This window comes from Schistocerca cancellata, chromosome 8 (genome assembly GCF_023864275.1).
Source record: "Schistocerca cancellata isolate TAMUIC-IGC-003103 chromosome 8, iqSchCanc2.1, whole genome shotgun sequence".
NCBI classification, from domain to species: Eukaryota; Metazoa; Arthropoda; class Insecta; order Orthoptera; family Acrididae; genus Schistocerca; species Schistocerca cancellata.
Window position 1 is genome coordinate 421,890,813 of NC_064633.1, and position 22,569 is coordinate 421,913,381.

The 22,569-nt window shown below is 41.4% G+C and overlaps 1 protein-coding gene across 3 annotated transcripts in view; it reads left to right on the forward strand.

Annotated features, from left to right (window-relative positions):
- Positions 1–14,518, forward strand: part of LOC126094477 (DENN domain-containing protein Crag) — a 322,685-nt gene extending 308,167 nt beyond the window's left edge. For all 3 annotated transcript variants that reach the window (XM_049908870.1, XM_049908869.1, XM_049908871.1), the window contains 3 exons: positions 10,907–11,082; positions 11,167–11,346; positions 13,418–14,518. In XM_049908870.1, coding sequence (XP_049764827.1) covers positions 10,907–11,082; positions 11,167–11,303 — 313 coding nt within the window. In that variant the 3' untranslated portion in view covers positions 11,304–11,346; positions 13,418–14,518. The remainder of the gene's footprint in view (positions 1–10,906; positions 11,083–11,166; positions 11,347–13,417) is intronic.
- The last annotated feature ends 8,051 nt before the right edge of the window (positions 14,519–22,569 follow it).

Genomic DNA, 22,569 nt, shown 5'->3' on the forward strand with positions numbered 1-22,569 from the left:
GTTTTAGGCCACACCTCCAAATCGAAACAAAGTTGGTCCATTGTAATATGAGACACAATTTAGATCGAATGAATGACGATACAGCTACAGTAGGTTCGAGTCGTAAGCTTAGCAGTTAAGCTTTACTAGGTAGCCATTGCTATGCGTCACGCGCTCCGTCCGTATTTATATGGGTACGTTTCCTTTTTCCCGTGCTTCGTCTGGTTTGAATTGATTGCTTATTTTGCTTTGATCTGGTAAGTGCCATTCTCTTTGTTATAGGTGTTTACGTCACTCTAAGCTGAAAATGCATTACTGTACTGTGTCATGAGTCGTTTGTCGCATTCTGATAGTGCGTGTTTACGGTCTGTCACCGCTCGCGGCATGGCTTGCTTTTGTGTACGCTAACACCGCTTACAATAAAAAAAAAAAAAAAAAGAGAGGAATTGTCTCATTAGCGAAACAATGGCAAGAGACTGCTATTTGTTGTTACTTACACTGCTGCTTTCTTTGATAATGATCAACAAGAACCAAATAATAGACTGCTTTTGATAGAAGGCGTTCTGAACGAGAGTTTATCGAAAATTTTTCTCCGTTTGAAAATCTTTGCAGACGCCTCTTTAGTACATTACATTCTGCACAGAAATAAGTCATCTTAGATTTAAAAATCGAGTTAATTGCCGTGCTTCATTTCTGACTGTATCACTATTAGGCATAAGAATAATACGAATATAAACATGACATGATATGTATATTCTTCCGCGTTTGCTGTCGTCTCACCCTAGTTTCGTAGTTTATTAGGCAAACAGGATTTAAATGAGATAGCAGCAAACACGAAGGAATACACGGCAAAATATTTATATTCGTATTATTCTTATGGCGAAGAGAATACTGTATGTGATTCACAATTCATAAAAGTTCCTATTAGCAACCATCTCTTCTCACAGGTAGGAAAAAATTCAGAACGTAGGGTTGACCATATTGACAAATCATCACAGACTTGCCAGTCGGATTTTCGTAGTACATTCAACATTGAAATGCTGCTACATTCGAAGATGAACAATACGGAATTTGTATTTACTTCGTGGATAATGTATAAAATGCAGTGATCGAAACTCGGGGCGGAGAAGAAGGCTCGTATTCCACGCTTTTTTTTTTAATTTATTTACTGACGCGGAGGTTTTGGCGCTAGTATTTATCTTTGTGCCGGCAAAGCATGCCTATGCAGCGCTACATATTATATTCGACGACGGAAATCAGTTGCGGCAGCACCTACCAACATTTTTCAGAACTTCCGCTTACTTTGCACTCGATTCTAAGCCGCAGGCGGTTTTTTGGATTACAAAAACCGGAAAAAAAGTGCGGCTTAGATTCGAGTAAATACGGTAGTTCAGACAAGCTGGTGCTGGAGGGAAGGATGCAGATGGCATGGGTTGTGAAGCAGCTATTGGTCTCGGACAATTTGTGCCTAGCAAAGTGTTTTGCCACTGGTTGGTCGACTCTGTTCTTGGCCCCAGTTTGGTGATGGTCATTCAGTCGGATGGACAGCCAGTTGATAACTATGCCCAAATAAAATACTGTGCATAAATTGCAGCAGAGCTGGTGTATGACGTGGTCTCTGTCACAAGTGGTCCTGCCTCTGATGGAACAGAATAAGCCTGTGACAGGACTCAAGTAGGATGTGCTGGATGGGGGGGATCAGACAGGTCTTGCACCTAGGTCTTCCACAGGGATGTGCCTGGAGGTGGTGGGAGGATTGGGGAAGTGTGAAAGTGTGAGAATATGGCACAGAAATCTGTTCATTGACTAGGTTTTGGGTGTGGAGAGGGGGGGGGGGGGGGGGGGGTAGTGCCTGCCTGGGAGACCATCAGCATACGGGGCAAGGGAATTCTCATCCCTGCATATATGTTGACGATGGGTGGCCAGGCTGTATGGAACTGATTTTTAGGGTGCAAGGGGCGACAGCTGCCAAGGTGCAGGTGCTGGCAGTTCATAGGCTTTAAGTGGACAGAGGTATGATTGGCACCATCAGGGAGGTGGTGGTCAAAGTCAGGAAGGTCGCATGTTGAATAGAGGAAAACCATGTGAAGTGGGTGGAAGAGGAGGAGGAATGAGAAGAGGGTTGTCTTCGCCCAGGTTCCAGATAATGAAGATATCAACAATGAACCTGAACTAGACAAGGTGTTTGGGGTTTTGGGAGGCTAGGAAGATATCCTCTACATGGCCCATAAACAGGTTGGCACAGGAGAATGGTTTGTGTACCTTCTTTTCAAAGGGAAAATAGTTGTGTGTAAAGATATAGTTAGTAACAATATTACAAGAAGGAAAGTTGCTACTCACCATATAGCAGAGATGCTGAGTCGCAGATTGGCACAATTATAGCTTTCAGCCATTAAGGCCTTTGTCAACAGTATATACACACACACACACACACACACACACACACACATATGCACACTCTTAAGCAAACGCAACTCAAACACACAACTGTGTGAGTTGTGTGTGAGTGTGTGTGTGTGCACCTATGTGTGTCTATTGCTGACAAAGGCTATAATTGTCAGAGTCTTTTGTTGTGCCTATCTGTGACTCAGTATCTCCGCTGTATGGTGAGTAGCAACTTTCCTTCTTATAATATTTCTGCATTCCATCCTGGCTTTTCCATTCTTTGTTGGTAAGGTGTATAAGAAATGATTTAGTGGTTGTGCAGATGGAAGGACATAGGGAGAGGTAGTATTCCATAGTGGTAAGGACATGGGCGTGAGGGATGTTGGTGTATAGGGAAATGTCATCAAGAGTGACAAGAAGGGATCCAGGTAATAACAGGGTGTGGGGATGGTCAAGAGCCAGTGAAGGAAGTGGGTTGTGTCTTTGATATGAGAAGCTAGCCTGTTGGCAGTTAGTTGGTTTTGGTTGACAATGGTGGAGATTCTTTCAGCCAGAACGCAATGACCAGCTGCATTTGGGGCATACAGTGTTGTTGAGTTTGTGGATTTTGAGAAGCATGTGGAAGGTGAATGGATTTTGGGAGGGGGGAGGGATTTGGTCTCGGAGGAGAGATTCTGGATCGGCCTAAGGTACTTAGTAGAAATGATGTGAGCACCATGGAGTTCATAGGTGATGGAGGCAGGCAGTTGATAGAAGCCTGATGTCTAGTAATCACTGCAATTCATCACAGCAGTGGTACATCTTTTTTTTACAGAGAAGTTGATTAAATCAGGACCTGTTTTGTGGTTGCAAGTGGCTTTCCTTTCTTCTGCGGAGTGATCTGTGTTCTTTGAAGAGACCTGGAGAAGGATGGTAAGGCCAAGTTGGATGTAAGGAATTGCTGGAAGGTGACCAGGGGGTTGGTTAGGTGGGAGGGAGAGAGGAGGAACACTGTCACTTCTGGAGGAAATACAGAATCTGTAACTACTTGTCCACTTCACTGTTGATAGCATATCAGTGGTGGTTCTAGAAGTCCTGTACAGGGGAAAGAAGGACCAGGAGAACTTAGGATGTTACATCCACCACACTAATCAACAAGTTTGAGGTGCTGTCTTCTGCCAAATCTGAGCCGGTGAGACTCACTTTACCTGTTGAAAAACATGCTGCATCCCATGCCAAGGGGAGTCAAACACAAAAAGGTGGGAGTCCATTATCTTTGGCAGTTGAAATGTACAGCTAATAATGGCACCCTTTAGAGAAATGACAGTAAGGGATGAGAAGGAACACTGTGCACTCAGTGTGTGTGCCTGGGGGCCTCATTCAGCATTGTTGACGAGGCTATTCTGGCAGCCATTGAAGGGACGAGGCACAACCAACTGCAGATTGTGATACACGCTGACAAATGATGCTTGTCATCTGGCTCCGAGGTCATACTTGGATCATTACAGCAACTGGCAGAGAAGGTTGAGAATACCATCCTTGCTCACAGACGTTCACAATCGGCAGCCTTTTTGCCCAGAACAGATCTGGTTCTGAGTCTAGTGGCAAGCCTGAACCAGAGACTTCAAAGGTTCTGTAACTTCCTAGACATGTGCCATCTGACTGAGAACAGTATGGTCCTCCTTATTGAGTCAGGTGTGTTGGGTGCACACAAGGTTTTCTTAGATTAGGCAACTCCCCATCCTATCCAGATAACGATATCTGTAGGAGACCAGGAACTATCATTGTAAGATCCAAAAAAATCCCTCCACTCTCACCCCCTGTATATGCGGGAGAATTAAAATCATAGTGAGTAAATGTTGAAGCAATAACAACGTGCTCCTAAAAAGTAATGAAGCTCACATACTAAATTATAATTGAATCCTTCTACCAACCACCTGACTCACTTCTGGTGTAATGAATAATTTTACAGGACATGTCATTTCACTAGTATGGAAGTTCCTCAATCACACTGTAATCATCAGAGAAAACTTAACCATCCAACAATCAACTTCAGTAATTAAAGTGTTTTTTTTTTTTTTTTTTTTTTTTTTTTTAGTGCTGGGTGTGATAATTTCCTGTGTAACATTACTAAATGCCTTATGTGAAAACTACCTAGAACAGTTCAGAAACCCTCTCATGATGGAAATAGATTAGATGTAATAGCAACAAATAGACTTGACCTCTTTGAGGATGTCTGCTCCAAAACTAATATTAGTGAACATGTGGCAGTTGCAGCAACAGTGGTTACCAAACTACAAAGGGCAATGAAGCAATTAGAAAGAAGGAAAAGAAATGAAGGAGGAGTAGTGTCATACCTCAATGAGGAAATTGTAACTTTTAGCTCAGGACTCAAGTTTAGAAGGATAGTTGACCACGCACTGGATAAATACGTACACAGTAAAACAGTTCATGATGGTACGACCCTCTGTAGTACACAGTCGCTGTAAAGAAATTTCTAAAGAAACAGATACTACTGCATAATATTTATGAAAAAAGCATAGTGCTATAAATAGGTTGGTGCTAAATGAAATGTATTTAGCTGTCAAGAGAGCAATGTGTGAAGCCTTCAATGGTTTCTGTAGTAGAATAATGTCAAAAGCTCTTTCACAAAACCCAAAGAAATCCTGGGCATATGTAAAAGTTGTTAATGGCATCAAACTTCGGCTCCAAACACTCTTGGTTGTGACAGAGGCTGAAATTTTGGGTAGCAAAGCGAAAGCAGAAATACACTACTGGCCATTAAAATTGCTGCACCATGAAGATGACGTGCTACAGATGCGAAATTTAACCGACAGGAAGAAGATGCTGTGATGTGCAAATTATTAGCTTTTCAGAGCATTCACACAAGGTTGGCGCTGGTGGCGACACCTACATTGTGCTGACATGAGGAAAGTTTCCAACCAATTTCTCATACACAAACAGTAGTTGAATGGCATTGCCTGTTGAAACATTGTTGTGATGTCTCGTGTAAGGAGGAGAATTGCGTACCATCATATTTTCGACTTTGATAAAGGTCAGATTGTAGCCTATCGCAATTGTGGTTTATCGTATCGCGACATTGCTGCTCGCGTTGGTCGAGATCCAATGACCGTTAGCAGAATATGGAATCAGTGGGTTCAGGAGGGTAATATGGAGTACCGTGCTGGATCCCAATGGCCTCGTGTCACTAGCAGTCGAGATGACAGGCATCTTATCTGCGTGGCTGTAACGGATCGTGCAGCCACGTCTCGATCCCTGAGTCAACATATGGGGATGTTTGCAAGACAACAACCATGTGCACAAACAGTTTGACGACGTTTGCAGCAGCATGGACTATCAGCTCAGAGACCATGGCTGCAGTTACCCTTGACGCTGCATCACAGACAGGAGCACCTGCGATGGTGTACTCAACAACGAACCTGGGTGCACAAATGGCAAAACATCATTTTTTGGATGAATCCAGATTCTGTTTACAGCATCATGATGGTCGCATCCGTGTTTGGCGACATCGCAGTGAACGCATCACCCGGCGTTATGGTATGGGGTGCCATTGGTTACACGTCTCGGTCACCTCTTGTTCACATGAACGGCACTTTGAATGGTGGACATTACATTTCAGATGTGTTACGACCCATGGCTCTACCCTTCATTCAATCCTTGCGAAACCCTACATTTCAGCAGGATAATGCACGACCGCATGTTGCAGGTCCTGTACAGGTCATTCTGGATACAGAAAATGTTCGACTGCTGCCCTGGCCAGCACGTTCTCCAGATCTCTCACCAATTAAAAACGTCTGGTCAATGGTGGCCGAGCAACTGGCTCATCACAATACGCCAGTCACTACTGTATTTACTCGAATCTAAGCTGCGCTTTTTTTTCCAGTTTTTGTAATCCAAAAAACTGCCTGCGGCTTAGAATCGAGTGCAAAGTAAGCAGAAGTTCTGAAATATGTTTGTAGGTGCCGCCACAACTAACTTCTGCCGTCGAATATATGTAGCGCTACACAGGCATGCTTTGCAGGCACAAAGATAAATACTGGTGCCAAAACCTCATTGTTCATCTTCGAATGTAGCAGCTTTTCAATGTACTAAGAAAGTCCGACTGGCAAGATTGTTTGCGATGTTTGACAGTATGGCCAATTCTACGTTCTGAATTTTTTCCTACCTGTGAGAAGAGATGGTTGATAATGGGAACTTTTGTGAATCACATGTAGTATTGTCTTCACCATAAGAATAATACGAATACAAACATTTTGCGATTTATTCTTTCGTGTTTGCTGCTTTCTCATTTAAATCCTGTCCGGCTAATAAACTACGAAACTAGAGTGAGACAACAGCAAACGCGGAAGTATACACATATCATATCATGTTTATATTCGTGTTATTCTTATGCCTAATAGGGATACAGTCAGAAATGAAGCACGGCAATTGACTAGATTTTTGAATCTAAGATGACTAATTTCTGTGCAGAAAGTAATGTACTAAAGAGGCGTCTGCAAAGATTTTCAAACGGAGAAAAATTTTCGCTAAACTCTCGTTCAGAACATATTCTATCATACGCAATTTATTACTTGGTTCTTGTTGATCATTAACAAAGAAAGCAGCAGTGTAAATAATAACAGATAGCAGTCTCTTGCCATTGTTTCGCTACTGAGACAATTCCCCTCTTTTTATTGTAAGCGGCGGTAGCATGCACAAAAGCAAACCATGCCGCGAGCGGCGACAGGTCGTAAACATTCATTATCAGGATGCGACTAACAATGCATGACACAGTACAGTAATGCATTTTCAGCTCAGAGTGACGTAAACACCTATAACAAAGAGAACAGCACTTATCAGATCAAAGAAAAACAAGCAATCAATTCAAACCAGACGAAGCACGTGAAAAACGAAGGGTACCTGTATAAATACGGACGGAGCGCCTGACGCATAGCAATGGTTACCTGGTAAAGCTTAACTGTTAAGCTCAAACCAAACTACTGTAGCTGTATCGTCATTCATTCGACCTAAATTGTGTCTCATATTACAATGGACCAACTTTGTTTCGCTTTGGAGGTGCCGCCTAAAACTTCTCTCCCCTTGAATTTCGAGTCTCAAATTTCAGGTGTGGCTTAGATTCGGGAAATTTTTTTCCCTTAATTTCGAGTCTCATTTTTCAGGTGCGGCTTAGATTTGAGTGCGGCTTAAATTCGAGTAAATACGGTACTCTTGATGAACTGTGGTATCGTGTTGAAGCTGCATGGGCAGTTGTACCTGTACATGCCATCCAAGCTCTGTTTGACTCAATGCCAGGCGTATTAAGGCCGTTATTACGGCCACAGGTGGTTGTTCTGGGTACTGATTTCTCAGGATCTATGCACCCAAATTGTGTAAAATGTAATCACATGTCACTTCTAGTATAATATATTTGTCCAATGAATACCCGTGTATCATCTTCATTTCTTCTTGGTGTAGCAATTTTAATGGCCAGTAGTGTACTTAACTACATTTTCAAATTTTCCGTCCCAAAGGAAAATGCAGGAATATTGTTGCAATTTAATTCTTGTGCCACTGTGTAGGTGAGTGACATAGTTATTAGTGTAAGTGGCATTGGAATATTGAATTTGCTGCTGAGTTAGCCTCTCCTGTAACAATAATCTGCTGTAGATCCCTTGAACAAAAACCATGCCCAGTAGCTGGAAGAAAGCACAGGTCACACCTGTCCACAAAAAGAGTAGCAGAAGTGATCTACAAACTACATGCCTAACATCCATTTGCTGTAGAATCTGAGAACATATTCTGGGCTCCAACATAATGCAGTATCTTGAATAGAGGAACAGGGTGTATTCTGAAAACACTGATTTTGTGCAATTCAACTTGCACATTTCTCACATGACATACTGAAAGCTGTGGATGAAGGCAGTCAGGTAGATACAGTCTTTCTCGATTTCTGAAAAGCATTTGACTCAGTACCACTTTTACACTTAATATCAAAAGTACAATTGTGTGGGATATCAAGCAAAAGTTGTGACTGGATTGAGAATTTTTTTATAGGGAGGATGCAGCTTGTTATTTGGACCGAGAATCATCAACAGAGATAAAAGTAATTTCGAGTGCATGCCAGAAGGATGTTGGGATTCTTGCTGTTCATGTGGTATATTAATGACCTTGCAGACAATTTTAATAGCAACCTCAGACTTTTCACAAATTATGCAGTTGTCTATAATGAAGCATTGTCTGAGAGTAGCTGCACAAATATTAAGCCAGATCTTGATAATATTTCAAAGTGGTGCAAAGATTGGCAACTAGCTTTAAATGTTCAGAAGTGTAAATTTTTGTGCACTCATAAAAATGAAAAAGTGAAGTATGCTGTGGCTATAATATCAATCAGTTACAATTGGGATCGGTCAGTTCATATAAATATCTGGGTGTAACAGTTTGTGGAATATGAGGGGAACAATCTTATACACTTAGCCATAAGTAAAGCAGGTGTCAGGCTGCAATTCATTGGTAGAGTACTAGGAAAATACAATCGATCTACAAAACAAACTGCATACAAAATACCCGTGGGACACATCATAAAGAATACTGCTTAAGTGTGTGGAATGAGTCCCTAATGGGACTACCATAGGGTGACCAGGTGGAAAACTATATGGAATATGGACACATTCAGTTCAAAGGAATCGTGTTTGCATACATGTTAATCAATATAGGCAAACTGTTGAAAACCTAAATCAGCATACTGGATGGAATTGTCAACCCTGTTCCACCCGAAACCAAGTCCAGTGCCTTAAGCATTGTGTCACCTTGATCGGTATGAGAGAGTTAAATATTCCAATTATTACGGCATGATTAGGGGTCATTCATGCTCTCAAATTTTCATTAACTGCAGCAGATATGTCTGGAGTCTAGCAGAAGGATTAATCTAAAACCTTGTGCCTGTCCTCGATAGTTAGTCTTGTCCAAAATGTTCTACATATCAATTCTTTTGTTCTGTAGCAATATTATGAGATGGAAAGTTGCTACTCACCATATAGTGGAGATGCTGAGTCACAGATAGGCACAACAAAAAGACTCGCACAATTATAGCTTTTGGCCATTAAGGCCTTCTTCAACAACAGACACACATGCGCACACACTCACGCAAACCAACTCACACACATGACTGCAGTCTCGGGCAACTGAAACCACACTGTGAGCAGCAACACCAGTGCGTGATGGGAGTGGCAACTGGGTGGGGGTAAGGAGGAGGCTGGGGTGGGAAGGGGGAAGGGTAGTACAGTGGGTTGGCAGACAGTGAAGTCCTGCAGGTTAGATGGAGGGCAGGGGAGGGGAAGTAGCAGAAAAGGAGAGAAATAAAAGAGAGACTGAGTGTAATGGTGGTGGTGGTGGTGGTGGTGGTGGTGGTGGAATGATGGCTGTGTAGTGCTCCTTGATGGGTGAGGACAATGACTAACGATGGTTGAGGCCAGAAGGATTACGGGAACATAGGATGTACGCCAGGAGAAGTTCCCACCTGCGCTGTTCAGAAAAGCTGGTGTTGGTGGGAAGGATCCATATGGCACAGGCCATGAAGCAGTCATTGAAATGAAGGATGTCGTGTTTGGCAGTGCATTTAGCAACAGAGTGGTCCACTTGTTTCTTGGCCACAGTTTGACAGTGGCCATTCACGTAGACAGACAGGTTGTTGGTTTTCATGTGCACGTAGAGTGCAGCACAGTGGTTGCAGCTTAGATTGTAGACCACATGACTGGTTTCACAGGTAGCCCTGCCTATGATGGGATAGGTGGTGATAGTGACCGGACTGTAGTAGGTGGTGGTGAAAATCCCTGTTAGTAATGAGGACATAAAAACGTCTCCATTCCTACACAAATACATGTTATTCTTTGCAGCTTTGTGTACTGTTACAAATATTGAACAAATAGTAGTTGATAAATAGCAGGTGTTTGGTGTAAATGAGGAATACCAGCATCCCAAATTAATATATGGTTGCATCTCTTCAGTTACTGAAGAACTAAGAAAAATATCTATATTGTGTGTTAACAGGTGTGTGTGGTGGAGGCATTTCCTTCCATCATAATAGCAAGTTTACGTATGAAATTCTATTGCTCACACTATAAATGACTATTGAGAGTAAAAAAGAGAGTTAGACTCATCAATACAATTTTATTGTATTGATGAGTCTAACTCTCTTTTTTAGTCTCAGTAGTCATTTATAGTGTGAGCAATAGATTTCAGTGTATTACGAGTCCACAGCAACTATTTATCTTATTGTTAATGGAGTACACATTAAATAGCATTCTGCTCTTTACTTGATGCCACTCATCCTATTTGTGATACTGTTAACTATTTTCCACACTTCCTTCTGTAAGGTTGTCTCACAGCAGTGAACTCTTGGTCTTGAAAGCTTGAGAGTCAAAATGTTCTTTGTAATTGTTGGTATATATTTAGAAAGCAGTATTGTGTCACAAGGCAATACCATCTGTTTGATTTTCTTTCTTTATATTTTTATATTGTTCTAGTTTATATTACAGCTAACTCTGTGTTTTCTTATTGTTTTCAGAGTAATGGACCACGTTCTATTGGGAGTTCGATGCAGTGACCTCTTGGAGCCACTCAAAAAACTAGCAATCGAAAGACACAAGCTGAAAGGCAGAGGAGTCATTAGAGGCCATTCTTTATACAGAGAAATGTTATTTTTGGCCTTCACTGCTATGGGCAGGGACAATATTGACCAAAGTAAGCTATCAAGCAGTAGAGGTGATTATCATTTCTTTTATATGTACGGCACAAATAAAGAGGTTTTTTTTTTCCTTCTTACAGGTGCATTTGATAAGGAATATGTGACAGCATATGATCGCTTGTCCGAGAGGGAACTTAAATTATACAGTAAATGTGATCAGCCTCTTACACCAGCATCACTCTTCTGCAGGCTTTACTTCAAAGAATTGGAGTTATGACCTATATAGTAACTAAATGTGAAGCACTTAAAAGCAAATCACTGTAAGTATTTTCTTTCTTCTTTTAAGTTAACATTTGATACAAAGCTCCACCTCTTACTGATGTAACCTTGGTTTCAGGTGTTAATTCCCTTAAAAAGTTCATATTTATTATTTGTAGTGGCTAAGGATTTTCTGTGATGTGACATTTTCCCTGTTTTAAAACTGTTTAGTCATTATGTCATACCTTTCTCAGGCTTTGTTGCAGTCTGAAACCTTGTTCCCTGAGTGCATTACACATCTTGTACTACTCTTTTTGGAAAAACTGTTTGCTGTGGATGAGTTATTCAGCATGAAGTGTCCTAATGACTCCTTCATAATACTCATTCCTAACTGACAGCACTAACAAATACATTGTGTTTGATATAGAACATTCCTTCAATGTATTATCATCTTAAAGTTACTTAACTTGACAAAGCTACATTCAGAAATTTGCATTTTGGTAGTATCAGAAAGATGTCTACAGTTCCTTAATTTTAAATGTTCATTTCAATCATGTTGCTATTATTTCTGCTGACCCTCCTTCACCAGCTAGCTTTGCTGTTTTATAGTTGCTTGGCGTTGGATTCAGTCATCTTCTAACCCTGGAAGTTACAAGTCACTCAAAGTTATCTTTCCTTCTGTTTTGAACATTGTAATTTGAACTATTAATAGGATATTAATTAAAGTTGCACATATATATCCAAACATCTGGTTTATTCCATCCTGGTGTTTTGTACTGTTAGATTTAATATTGACCAAGCATGACTTGCAGTTAAAACTAATGTGATAAAATTTATATAATTTTATCTGCTTGCTGCACTGATAACACACAAAATGAAAAACAGTGGACTAAAGGTAATATTAGTTGAATAAAATCAAACAATGGAAACACCAGGTTGTAATATCAACAATATTATGAAGAGGATAGATCACTACTCACCATAAAGATAACACGTTGAGTTGTAGGCAAATACAATGAAAATACTGTTACAAATGAGCTTTCAGCCAATGCCTTCTTCACAAAAGATAAGAACATGCACACACACATTTGCACAAGCAAGTACACCTGGCCTTTATCTCTAACCATATTCTGGCATGACCTCTGCCCCCCCCCCTCTCTCTCTCTCTCTCTCTCTCTCTCTCTCTCTCTCTCTCTCTCTCTCTCTCTCTCTCTCTCTCGTATCTTGCCCCCCCCCCCCCAACCTATTTTTTTCCTTTTTCCAACCTTTCCACAACCCCTTCAGGGAGATAAGTACTGGCCAGCTCTTACGTCTCCCGGTAATTTAATTAGATCTTTTACTCATCATAAATGTGTACTTCGTGTCATAAAACACCCAAAAATATATTCATAAATTAATCTTCATTTTTGCCATGAGGCCCCAAAGATGATCTATCTGGTCTCTGATCTTGTCACGTATGCCTGTATCAGAATAACAACCTACCAAACAGGAAAGGAGCTTTGTCACACTGTCTATTCTATTCACTGCTGTCACTTTAATTTGCTACTACAAGATTGAGTTACCACAGTCAGCTGTAAACACCTAATTGTTGATCAGTTTTCAATGTTTTTCTGCAGCATGCATTTTACACAACAGAATATCTGAAACTAGCTGTAATAGTTTACAGAAAAGGCTATTATAATCACACCAAACTAATGCAATAATGTACAAGTAGCAGAGGACCATTTGAGTGAAACCAGTATGAAACCATACATCCATATAATGCTGAACTGAGAACATTGCCCCCTTCTGTGCTCAACTGTCAATCACTTTGTTATTCTGATCTAGGCATATACACAATAAATAATAGGCTCTGCAGTAGTTGCAAAATGCTGCATCTATTTACATCTAAACTTATCCAGAACCACATACTGCAACATTAAGCAGTGAACTATATTCTGTATCATCAAATTAACATACTTATGCGCCTATCCATGTTTTGCCGTCAGTTTTTGTGAAAGCTTTTGTCCAATGCATACAAATATTTAAGAAATGAAATATTCTGAATTTAGTCTTTAGTTTTAAGATAGCATTGCACTACCTTGAGTTCATTGCCCGACAAGACTCCACATTGAAATTCACAATTCTTTTCAGGTCCATAACTTAATGTGATGTTACACCGCCACCATGAGCAATTTTGGGTATAACCTGCTGAGGATTAATCATACTTTGCAGCATTTTTATATAGAATTGAGTACATATTTACAACGACATGTAAAAATTTTTTGAGAAGGAGCTATAAAAATTTGACTTGGGTTAACTCAAAATATTGATGTCCAAACTATTTTTCTGCTATGCTTTTGGCAAAGCAGTGCAGAGTTTTAAAAATATTTTAATCTTATAGGCTTGAGAATGTAAGAATGTGTGTTCTCTGGTGCACCAAATGCAGCAGATATTTTTATGCTTCTGCAAAAATATGCAGCTACTTGTTGAGTTTTTGGATTTTAAATGCAGTGGCCTCACTTTCCAGTATGGTATCTGCAGTCTCTCTGCAACACGAGAGAGAATTGCATTATTGTGGTACCTGCAACTGAATAAAGACTGTTTGATGTTATATTGTAGACAATATTAAATCCAGAAGAGCTAATAAAATGGAAAGTGTTTTTCTAAACCGCAAACATCACAAAAATATTTTTGTAAGCATAATGTACTTTGAATTATAATTACAAATGCCTCACTCACATTTCAGGAAGAATTTGAGTACGCTGTATATATTATAAATATTTATGCTCCTTTTTCTGTGATTCACTATTCAGAACAAAATGCATTCTATTTTACTGCTCAGAAAATTGTGCTTGTTAAATAATGTGATCCTAATTGAATCGTTGCTTGTTTTGAATGTATGATTGTTGTAAAATTTTTAAAAACAAAACAATGTATATAAACAGATGAATTTTAAGGCCTATTTGTTTCGTTGCAAATTGATAAATGGTGGTGGTATATATTGCTTCACCACACTGGTTGTGATTTCTGATTATGTTAATTGATTGTAGTGTTGACTTTCAGTATTTTGTTAAGTTGGAAACTCAAACATATTTATATGGAATGAACTATTGCTTGAATCCCGGTTTTGAACCATTCTTTTCACATTTCACTTTGTTTTATAATTAACGTATTTATATCATCATGTACACGTACTGTCAAAATTCTTGATTTAAATTTTAATATATATTTTTGTATGTGAAAAAATAAAATGTAAAAAATTGTCAGTAAAATATGTATTTTACTTAGAAGTGATCGGAAAGATTATTTTGTTTCTCCTTAACTCCCTCCACAATTAAACTTTCAATACAACAGATTGTACACACTCATGAAAAATCTAGACAGATTGAAACCATGTTTCAGAAAGAATGCCAGGAACTTCCTTTACAGCTTGGGAACAAGACTGAAGCTGATCGGCAAACCAGGAGACATCTGAATAGCCCAACAAGTTTCTTCAGCCTCCACCTTATTACTTCCAACAATTAACATTCCCCCCCTTTTTTTTCCTTTCTTTGCTCTTGAGACCACCTCTAAGACGTTTTCTTAGAATGTGTTTCAAAATTCTCAACATCTTATATTAGTCTGACATATATGCAAACACCCTGTAATTGTGAGTAGAAGAGCAAGAAATCAAATAATTAAAAAGTTAGGTTAATAGTATCACACTGATCTTTTTATAGGCCAGCTGGACATAATTTCAAAATGTTCTGGTATGAGGAACTGCTTAACACTGTTACTGTAAACACGGTGCCCATTTCAGCATCTGAAACCTACTCCTTCCAAATTTGAATTCAATGTGCTCCTTCTGTCTTCATGTCAGAATAGTTACAGCCCACTGGGCAATAACTGTTAATGATAAATTACCCATCTTGTACTGGAGCTACATAGAGTTTTATGAAATTGATAATAATTTGCTCCAGCCTGTTACATGAAATGCTATATTTTACAAATTTTGTGAATGAAGTATTCTCACTTATTCTAAAGATAAATCTTATAGTAAAATTAAATGTTGAAAATTAATCTTTTTCCACAAGTTGATTATGGACAGACATATGAAACAGAGCGCGAGTGTGATAACATATTATCAAGTGGAAAGTGAGGAAAGGTGAGAAGCTGGATGACACAAACATGGAATGATACTTATTTTGGTATCTTCTCTCCCCCCCCACCACCACCACCAACTTAGGAATATTTACATTAACACTACCAGTGTGTGAACTGACCTGCCTCAATACCCTTAACAGAGGGAGTGAATCCTTGGTTAAGGCTACTGCAGTTGCTTTGCAGAGGATTTTTCACTAACTGCAACAGACTCTTTATTATGTCTATGTTATTAGTATCTGGGATCTGCCTGTGTAAAAATGCTTTAAAGACAAGAAGCAAAATTTGTTACACAAACAAGCAAGGAACCTTTTATCTGTCACAGAGACAGATCCCTCGATACTAAGAAGAATCATCATCCATTTAGTATCCAAGGAACAACATAAGATACAGAAATTTATGCACAGGCTTTTCATTTATAAAAACAAGCTCCTCGTCCAAGCAATGGCAACTGATTGCCGTTTCATCCTCTGTCTTGGGGTGCCATGCAGATATGGTATGAAGGGGCATGTGTTCAGCACAATACTCTCCCAGCCATTTTGCCAACTTTTCAGATCATGGAACCACTATTTCTCATTCAAGTAGCTTATCAAATGGTATCATGAGGCTGACTGCACTCTATACCTGACCTCTCACCAAAGAAAAATACTTAGCAGGACCGCAAATCAAACTGATGTCCTCCGCGTGCTGCATGGCAGCCACCTTCACTGGTCACTCAGGTGTGGAGGCAGCCTTTTTCATTTATATCTTCCTGTAAATTTATGTATGAAGGCACACACAATGAGGCAGTTTATTTCTGCCCGCTCACAACCTAAGCCATCATGAATACAGGTGAATTAACTGTCAACAAGCCAAATACCTTAGTTGCATACAAATGCAGTTCCAGTGTTGGCAGCGGGGGGTGGGGGACATGGGCTCATACACCCCCCCCCTCCCCCCCCATCCACACACACACACACACACACACACACACACACACACACACACACACCAAACATTTTGCAAAAAGCATTTTTGTTTCTAAATATATTAATTTCTAAATTTTTCAATGAACTTTCAGAGAATGCAGAATGTTGTAAACTATTCATAGGCTGACCATACCTGTTGTCAACAACAAATCCAACACAGTTTATGAATCCAAAGGTGGAATCAGCAAACCAAAGAAGTTTAGGGAAAGCAGGACAGAAGGGGAAGGATGTCCCACTATATATATATATATATATATATATATATATATATATATATATATATATATATATATATATAGTTATAATAGAAGGAAACATTCCACGAAGGAAAAATATACCTAAAAACAAAGATGATGTGACTTACCAAATGAAAGTGCTGGCAGGTCGACAGACACACAAACGAACACAAACATACACACAAAATTCAAGCTTTCGCAACAAACTGTTGCCTCATCAAGAAAGAGGGAAGGAGAGGGAAAGACGAAAGGATGTGGGTTTTAAGGGAGAGGGTAAGGAGTCATTCCAGTCCCGGGAGCAGAAAGACTTACCTTAGGGGGAAAAAAGGACGGGTATACACTCGTACACACACACATATCCATCCACACATATACAGACACAAGCAGACATATTTAAAGACGAGTTTGGGCAGAGATGTCAGTCGAGGCAGAAGTGCAGAGGCAAAGATGTTGTGGAATGACAGGTGAGGTATGAGTGGCGGCAACTTGAAATTAGCGGAGATTGAGGCCTGGTGGATAACGGGAAGAGAGGATATATTGAAGAGCAAGTTCCCATCTCCGGAGTTTGGATAGTTTGGTGTTAGTGGGAAGTATCCAGATAACCCGGACGGTGTAACACTGCGCCAAGATGTGCTGGTCGTGCACCAAGGCATGTTTAGCCACAGGGTGATCCTCATTACCAACAAACACTGTCTGCCTGTGTCCATTCATGCGAATGGACAGTTTGTTGCTGGTCATTCCCACATAGAATGCATCACAGTGTAGGCAGGTCAGTTGGTAGATCACGTGGGTGCTTTCACACGTGGCTCTGCCTTTGATTGTGTACACCTTCCGGGTTACAGGACTGGAGTAGGTGGTGGTGGGAGGGTGCATGGGACAGGTTTTACACCGGGGGCGGTTACAAGGGTAGGAGCCAGAGGGTAGGGAAGGGGGTTTGGGGATTTCATAGGGATGAACTAAGAGGTTACGTAGGTTAGGTGGACGGCGGAAAGACACTCTTGATGGAGTGGAGAGGATTTCATGAAGGATGGATCTCATTTCAGGGCAGGATTTGAGGAAGTCGTATCCCTGCTGGAGAGCCACATTCAGAATCGGATCCAGTCCCGGAAAGTATCCTGTCACAAGTGGGGCACTTTTGTGGTTCTTCTGTGGGAGGTTCTGGGTTTGAGAGGATGAGGAAGTGGCTCTGGTTATTTGCTTCTGTACCAGGTCGGGAGGGTAGTTGCGGGATGCGAAAGCTGTTGTCAGGTTGTTGGTGTAATGCTTCAGGGATTCCGGACTGGAGCAGATTCGTTTGCCACGAAGACCTAGGCTGTAGGGAAGGGACCGTTTGATGTGGAATGGGTGGCAGCTGTCGTAATGGAGGTACTGTTGCTTGTTGGTGGGTTTGATGTGGACGGACGTGTGAAGCTGGCCATTGGACAGGTGAAGGTCAACATCAAAGAAAGTGGCATGGGATTTGGAGTAGGACCAGGTGAATCTGATGGAACCAAAGGAGTTGAGGTTGGAGAGGAAATTCTGGAGTTCTTCTTCACTGTGAGTCCAGATCATGAAGATGTCATCAATAAATCTGTACCAAACTTTGGGTTGGCAGGCCTGGGTAACCAAGAAGGCTTCCTCTAAGCGACCCATGAATAGGTTGGCGCATGAGGGGGCCATCCTGGTACCCATGGCTGTTCCCTTTAATTGTTGGTATGTCTGGTTTTCAAAAGTGAAGAAGTTGTGGGTCAGGATGAAGCTGGCTAAGGTAATGAGGAAAGAGGTTTTAGGTAGGGTGGCAGGTGATTGGCATGAAAGGAAGTGCTCCATCGCAGCGAGGCCCTGGACGTGCGGGATATTTGTGTATAAGGAAGTGGCATCAATGGTTACAAGGATGGTTTCTGGGGGTAACGGATTGGGTAAGGATTCCAGGCGTTCGAGAAAGTGGTTGGTGTCTTTGATGAAGGATGGGAGACTGCATGTAATGGGTTGAAGGTGTTGATCTATGTAAGCAGAGATACGTTCTGTGGGGGCTTGGTAACCAGCTACAATGGGGCGGCCGGGATGATTGGGTTTGTGAATTTTAGGAAGAAGGTAGAAGGTAGGGGTGCGGGGTGTCGGTGGGGTCAGGAGGTTGATAGAGTCAGGTGAAAGGTTTTGTAGGGGGCCTAAGGTTCTGAGGATTCCTTGAAGCTCTGCCTGGACATCAGGAATGGGATTACCTTGGCAAACTTTGTATGTGGTGTTGTCTGAAAGCTGACGCAGTCCCTCAGCCACATACTCCCGACGATCAAGTACCACGGTTGTGGAACCCTTGTCCGCCGGAAGAATGACGATGGACCGGTCAGCCTTCAGATCACGGATAGCCTGGGCTTCAGCAGTGGTGATGATGGGAGTAGGATTAAGGTTTTTTAAGAAGGATTGAGAGGCAAGGCTGGAAGTCAGAAATTCCTGGAAGGTTTGGAGAGGGTGATTTTGAGGAAGAGGAGGTGGGTCCCGCTGTGACGGAGGACGGAACAGTTCCAGGCAGGGTTCAATTTGGATAGTGTCTTGGGGAGTTGGATCATTAGGGGTAGGATTAGGATCATTTTTCTTCGTGGCAAAGTGATACTTCCAGCAGAGAGTACGAGTGTAGGACAGTAAATCTTTGATGAGGGCTGTTTGGTTGAATCTGGGAGTGGGGCTGAAGGTGAGGCCTTTGGATAGGACAGATGTTTCGGATTGGGAGAGAGGTTTGGAGGAAAGGTTAACTACTGAATTAGGGTGTTGTGGTGCCAGATTGTGTTGATCGGAATTTTGAGGTTTTGGAGGGAGTGGAGCTGGAAGTGGGAGATTGAGTAGATGGGAGAGACTGGGTTTGTGTGCAATGAGAGGTGGTTGAGGTTTGCTGGAAAGGTTGTGAAGGGTGAGTGAGTTGCCTTTCCGGAGGTGGGAAACCAGGAGATTGGATAGTTTTTTGAGGTGAAGGGTGGCATGCTGTTCTAATTGGCGGTTGGCCTGTAGGAGGATGCTCTGAATAGCCGGTGTGGATGTGGGAGAGGAAAGATTGAGGACTTTTATTAAGGATAGGAGTTGACGGGTGTGTTCATTGGCTGAGTTGATGTGTAGGTGAAGGATTAGGTGGGTGAGGGCAATGGATTGTTCAGTTTGGAACTGGTATAGGGACTGATGGAAAGAAGGGTTGCAGCCAGAGATGGGAACTTTAAGTGTGAGGCCTTTGGGGGTTATGCCAAATGTCAGACAAGCCTGAGGAAATAAAATATGTGAGCGTAATCTGGCTAGGGTGAAGGCATGTTTGCGGAGGGAATGTAAATAAAACTTAATGGGGTCGTTGTGGGGGTGTTGTGAGGGTTATAACGATATGTTTACATAATGAGTATACATAAACATACAGTTATAAATGTCCCCATTCGTAGTCGCTAATTATAACAATATGTTTACTTTTGTGCTGTAACATACAGCTATAATCAGCGGTGGAAACATATTTGCGAACGCCGACCATTTGCGGCTGTTTCTTGTTGGATCGTCTGATCAGTCGGAAGTTGCACTGCAGAGGAGAGTAAATGCCTATTCAAAATATAATTATTTTGGATAGCTCAACATGAATTTCCTAAGGGACCGTAGTTTATCATGCATTTATCAGTAGAGTATGGCGCGGAGAAAGTATTTTGCCGCATGCAACTTCCGTCCGAACTCGACGAAAGAATTCGTGACTGTGAACTCTCTATTTGGCAGAAACATATAGAAAATTAAATAATTTCATGAAGAAGTGAGACATAGATTCTATAGTAAATGAGTAGTCCATACACCAGTTCCATTTAACTCTGAATTTATGGCAATTAATAGACGAACTTACACTGCAATGAAGGATTTAACATGGATGTCGTTTTGACTGGAACTTCTCTTAATGAAAACAATTCCTTCGACGTTTTCACATACACGTCACACAATAAATCTACTGCTAGGCACTTTTAGTATTACACATTCACTTATCACAAAAACAATATTATTTTTAACGATAATAATACGGCGGCAAGACATGCGTGTCCGACACAAGAGACAAGAGAAGAATGAGTAACTGTTCATCGAGAATATCTCGTACCTCAAAAAAAAAAAAAAAATGTGTAAAAGTGTTCTTCTTCTGTCTGTTTTTCGCGCCGCGGTTTTCAAAGTCAATAACTCACTGCATCTCTGACGGCACTTCGACAATAAACAAGTTACGTCACAGGTCGTTCACCTTTTACATTCTCGCAACATTATTTGCTAACTGTAGCTGTTGCCGAGCGACTGCTCGATTAGTGAATGATTTAAAATGATAAGACAATCACATAATGTTACAGGGTGACGTGGTATTAGAAGGTGGAAAGTTTAACATGAGGTTGAAATGAAAAAGAAAGATAGAAATATATGGGGAGAGATAAAGGTAATTGGAGATCTGGTATGAAAAATGGCGAAAAAGTGTTGGTTAAGTTGATCCTGTGGTGAACTTGGGTTGGTAGACAGCGATGTGCATAAAGGTTAGGTGGTTGTGTTGCCGCTAAATCACGTTAAACGACGGAGAAATTCGGGAAAATTTCGAGAAAATTGCCACTTGTGACAGGATACTTTCCGGGACTGGATCAGAATCTGAATGTGGCTCTCCAGCAGGGATACGACTTCCTCAAATCCTGCCCTGAAATGAGATCCATCCTTCATGAAATCCTCCCCACTCCACCAAGAGTGTCTTTCCGCCGTCCACCTAACCTACGTAACCTCTTAGTTCATCCCTATGAAATCCCCAAACCCCCTTCCCTACCCTCTGGCTCCTACCCTTGTAACCGCCCCCGGTGTAAAACCTGTCCCATGCACCCTCCCACCACCACCTACTCCAGTCCTGTAACCCGGAAGGTGTACACAATCAAAAGCAGAGCCACGTGTGAAAGCACCCACGTGATCTACCAACTGACCTGCCTACACTGTGATGCATTCTATGTGGGAATGACCAGCAACAAACTGTCCATTCGCATGAATGGACACAGGCAGACAGTGTTTGTTGGTAATGAGGATCACCCTGTGGCTAAACATGCCTTGGTGCACGACCAGCACATCTTGGCGCAGAGTTACACCGTCCGGGTTATCTGGATACTTCCTACTAACACCAACCTATCCAAACTCCGGAGATGGGAACTTGCTCTTCAATATATCCTCTCTTCCCGTTATCCACCAGGCCTCAATCTCCGCTAATTTCAAGTTGCCGCCACTCATACCTCACCTGTCATTCAACAACATCTTTGCCTCTGCACTTCTGCCTCGACTGACATCTCTGCCCAAACTCTTGTCTTTAAATATGTCTGCTTGTGTCTGTATATGTGTGGATGGATATATGTGTGTGTGTGCGAGTGTATACCCGTCCTTTTTTCCCCCTAAGGTAAGTCTTTCTGCTCCCGGGACTGGAATGACTCCTTACCCTCTCCCTTAAAACCCACATCCTTTCGTCTTTCCCTCTCCTTCCCTCTTTCCTGATGAAGCAACAGTTTGTTGCGAAAGCTTGAATTTTGTGTGTATGTTTGTGTTCGTTTGTGTGTCTGTCGACCTGCCAGCACTTTCATTTGGTAAGTCACATCATCTTTGTTTTTAGGTATATATATATATATATATATATATATATATATATATATATATATATATATATATATGGTTATAATAGAAGGAAACATTCCACGTAGGAAAAATATACCTAAAAACAAAGATGATGTGACTTCCCAAATGAAAGTGCTGGCAGGTCGACAGACACACAAACGAACACAAACATACCTTCATGAAATCCTCCCCACTCCACCAAGAGTGTCTTTCCGCCAATCAACTAACCTTCGTAACCTCTTACTTCATCCCTATGAAATCCCCAAACCACCTTCCCTACCCTCTGGCTGCTACCCTTGTAACCGCCCCCGGTGTAAAACCTGTCCCATGCACCCTCCCACCACCACCTACTCCAGTCCTG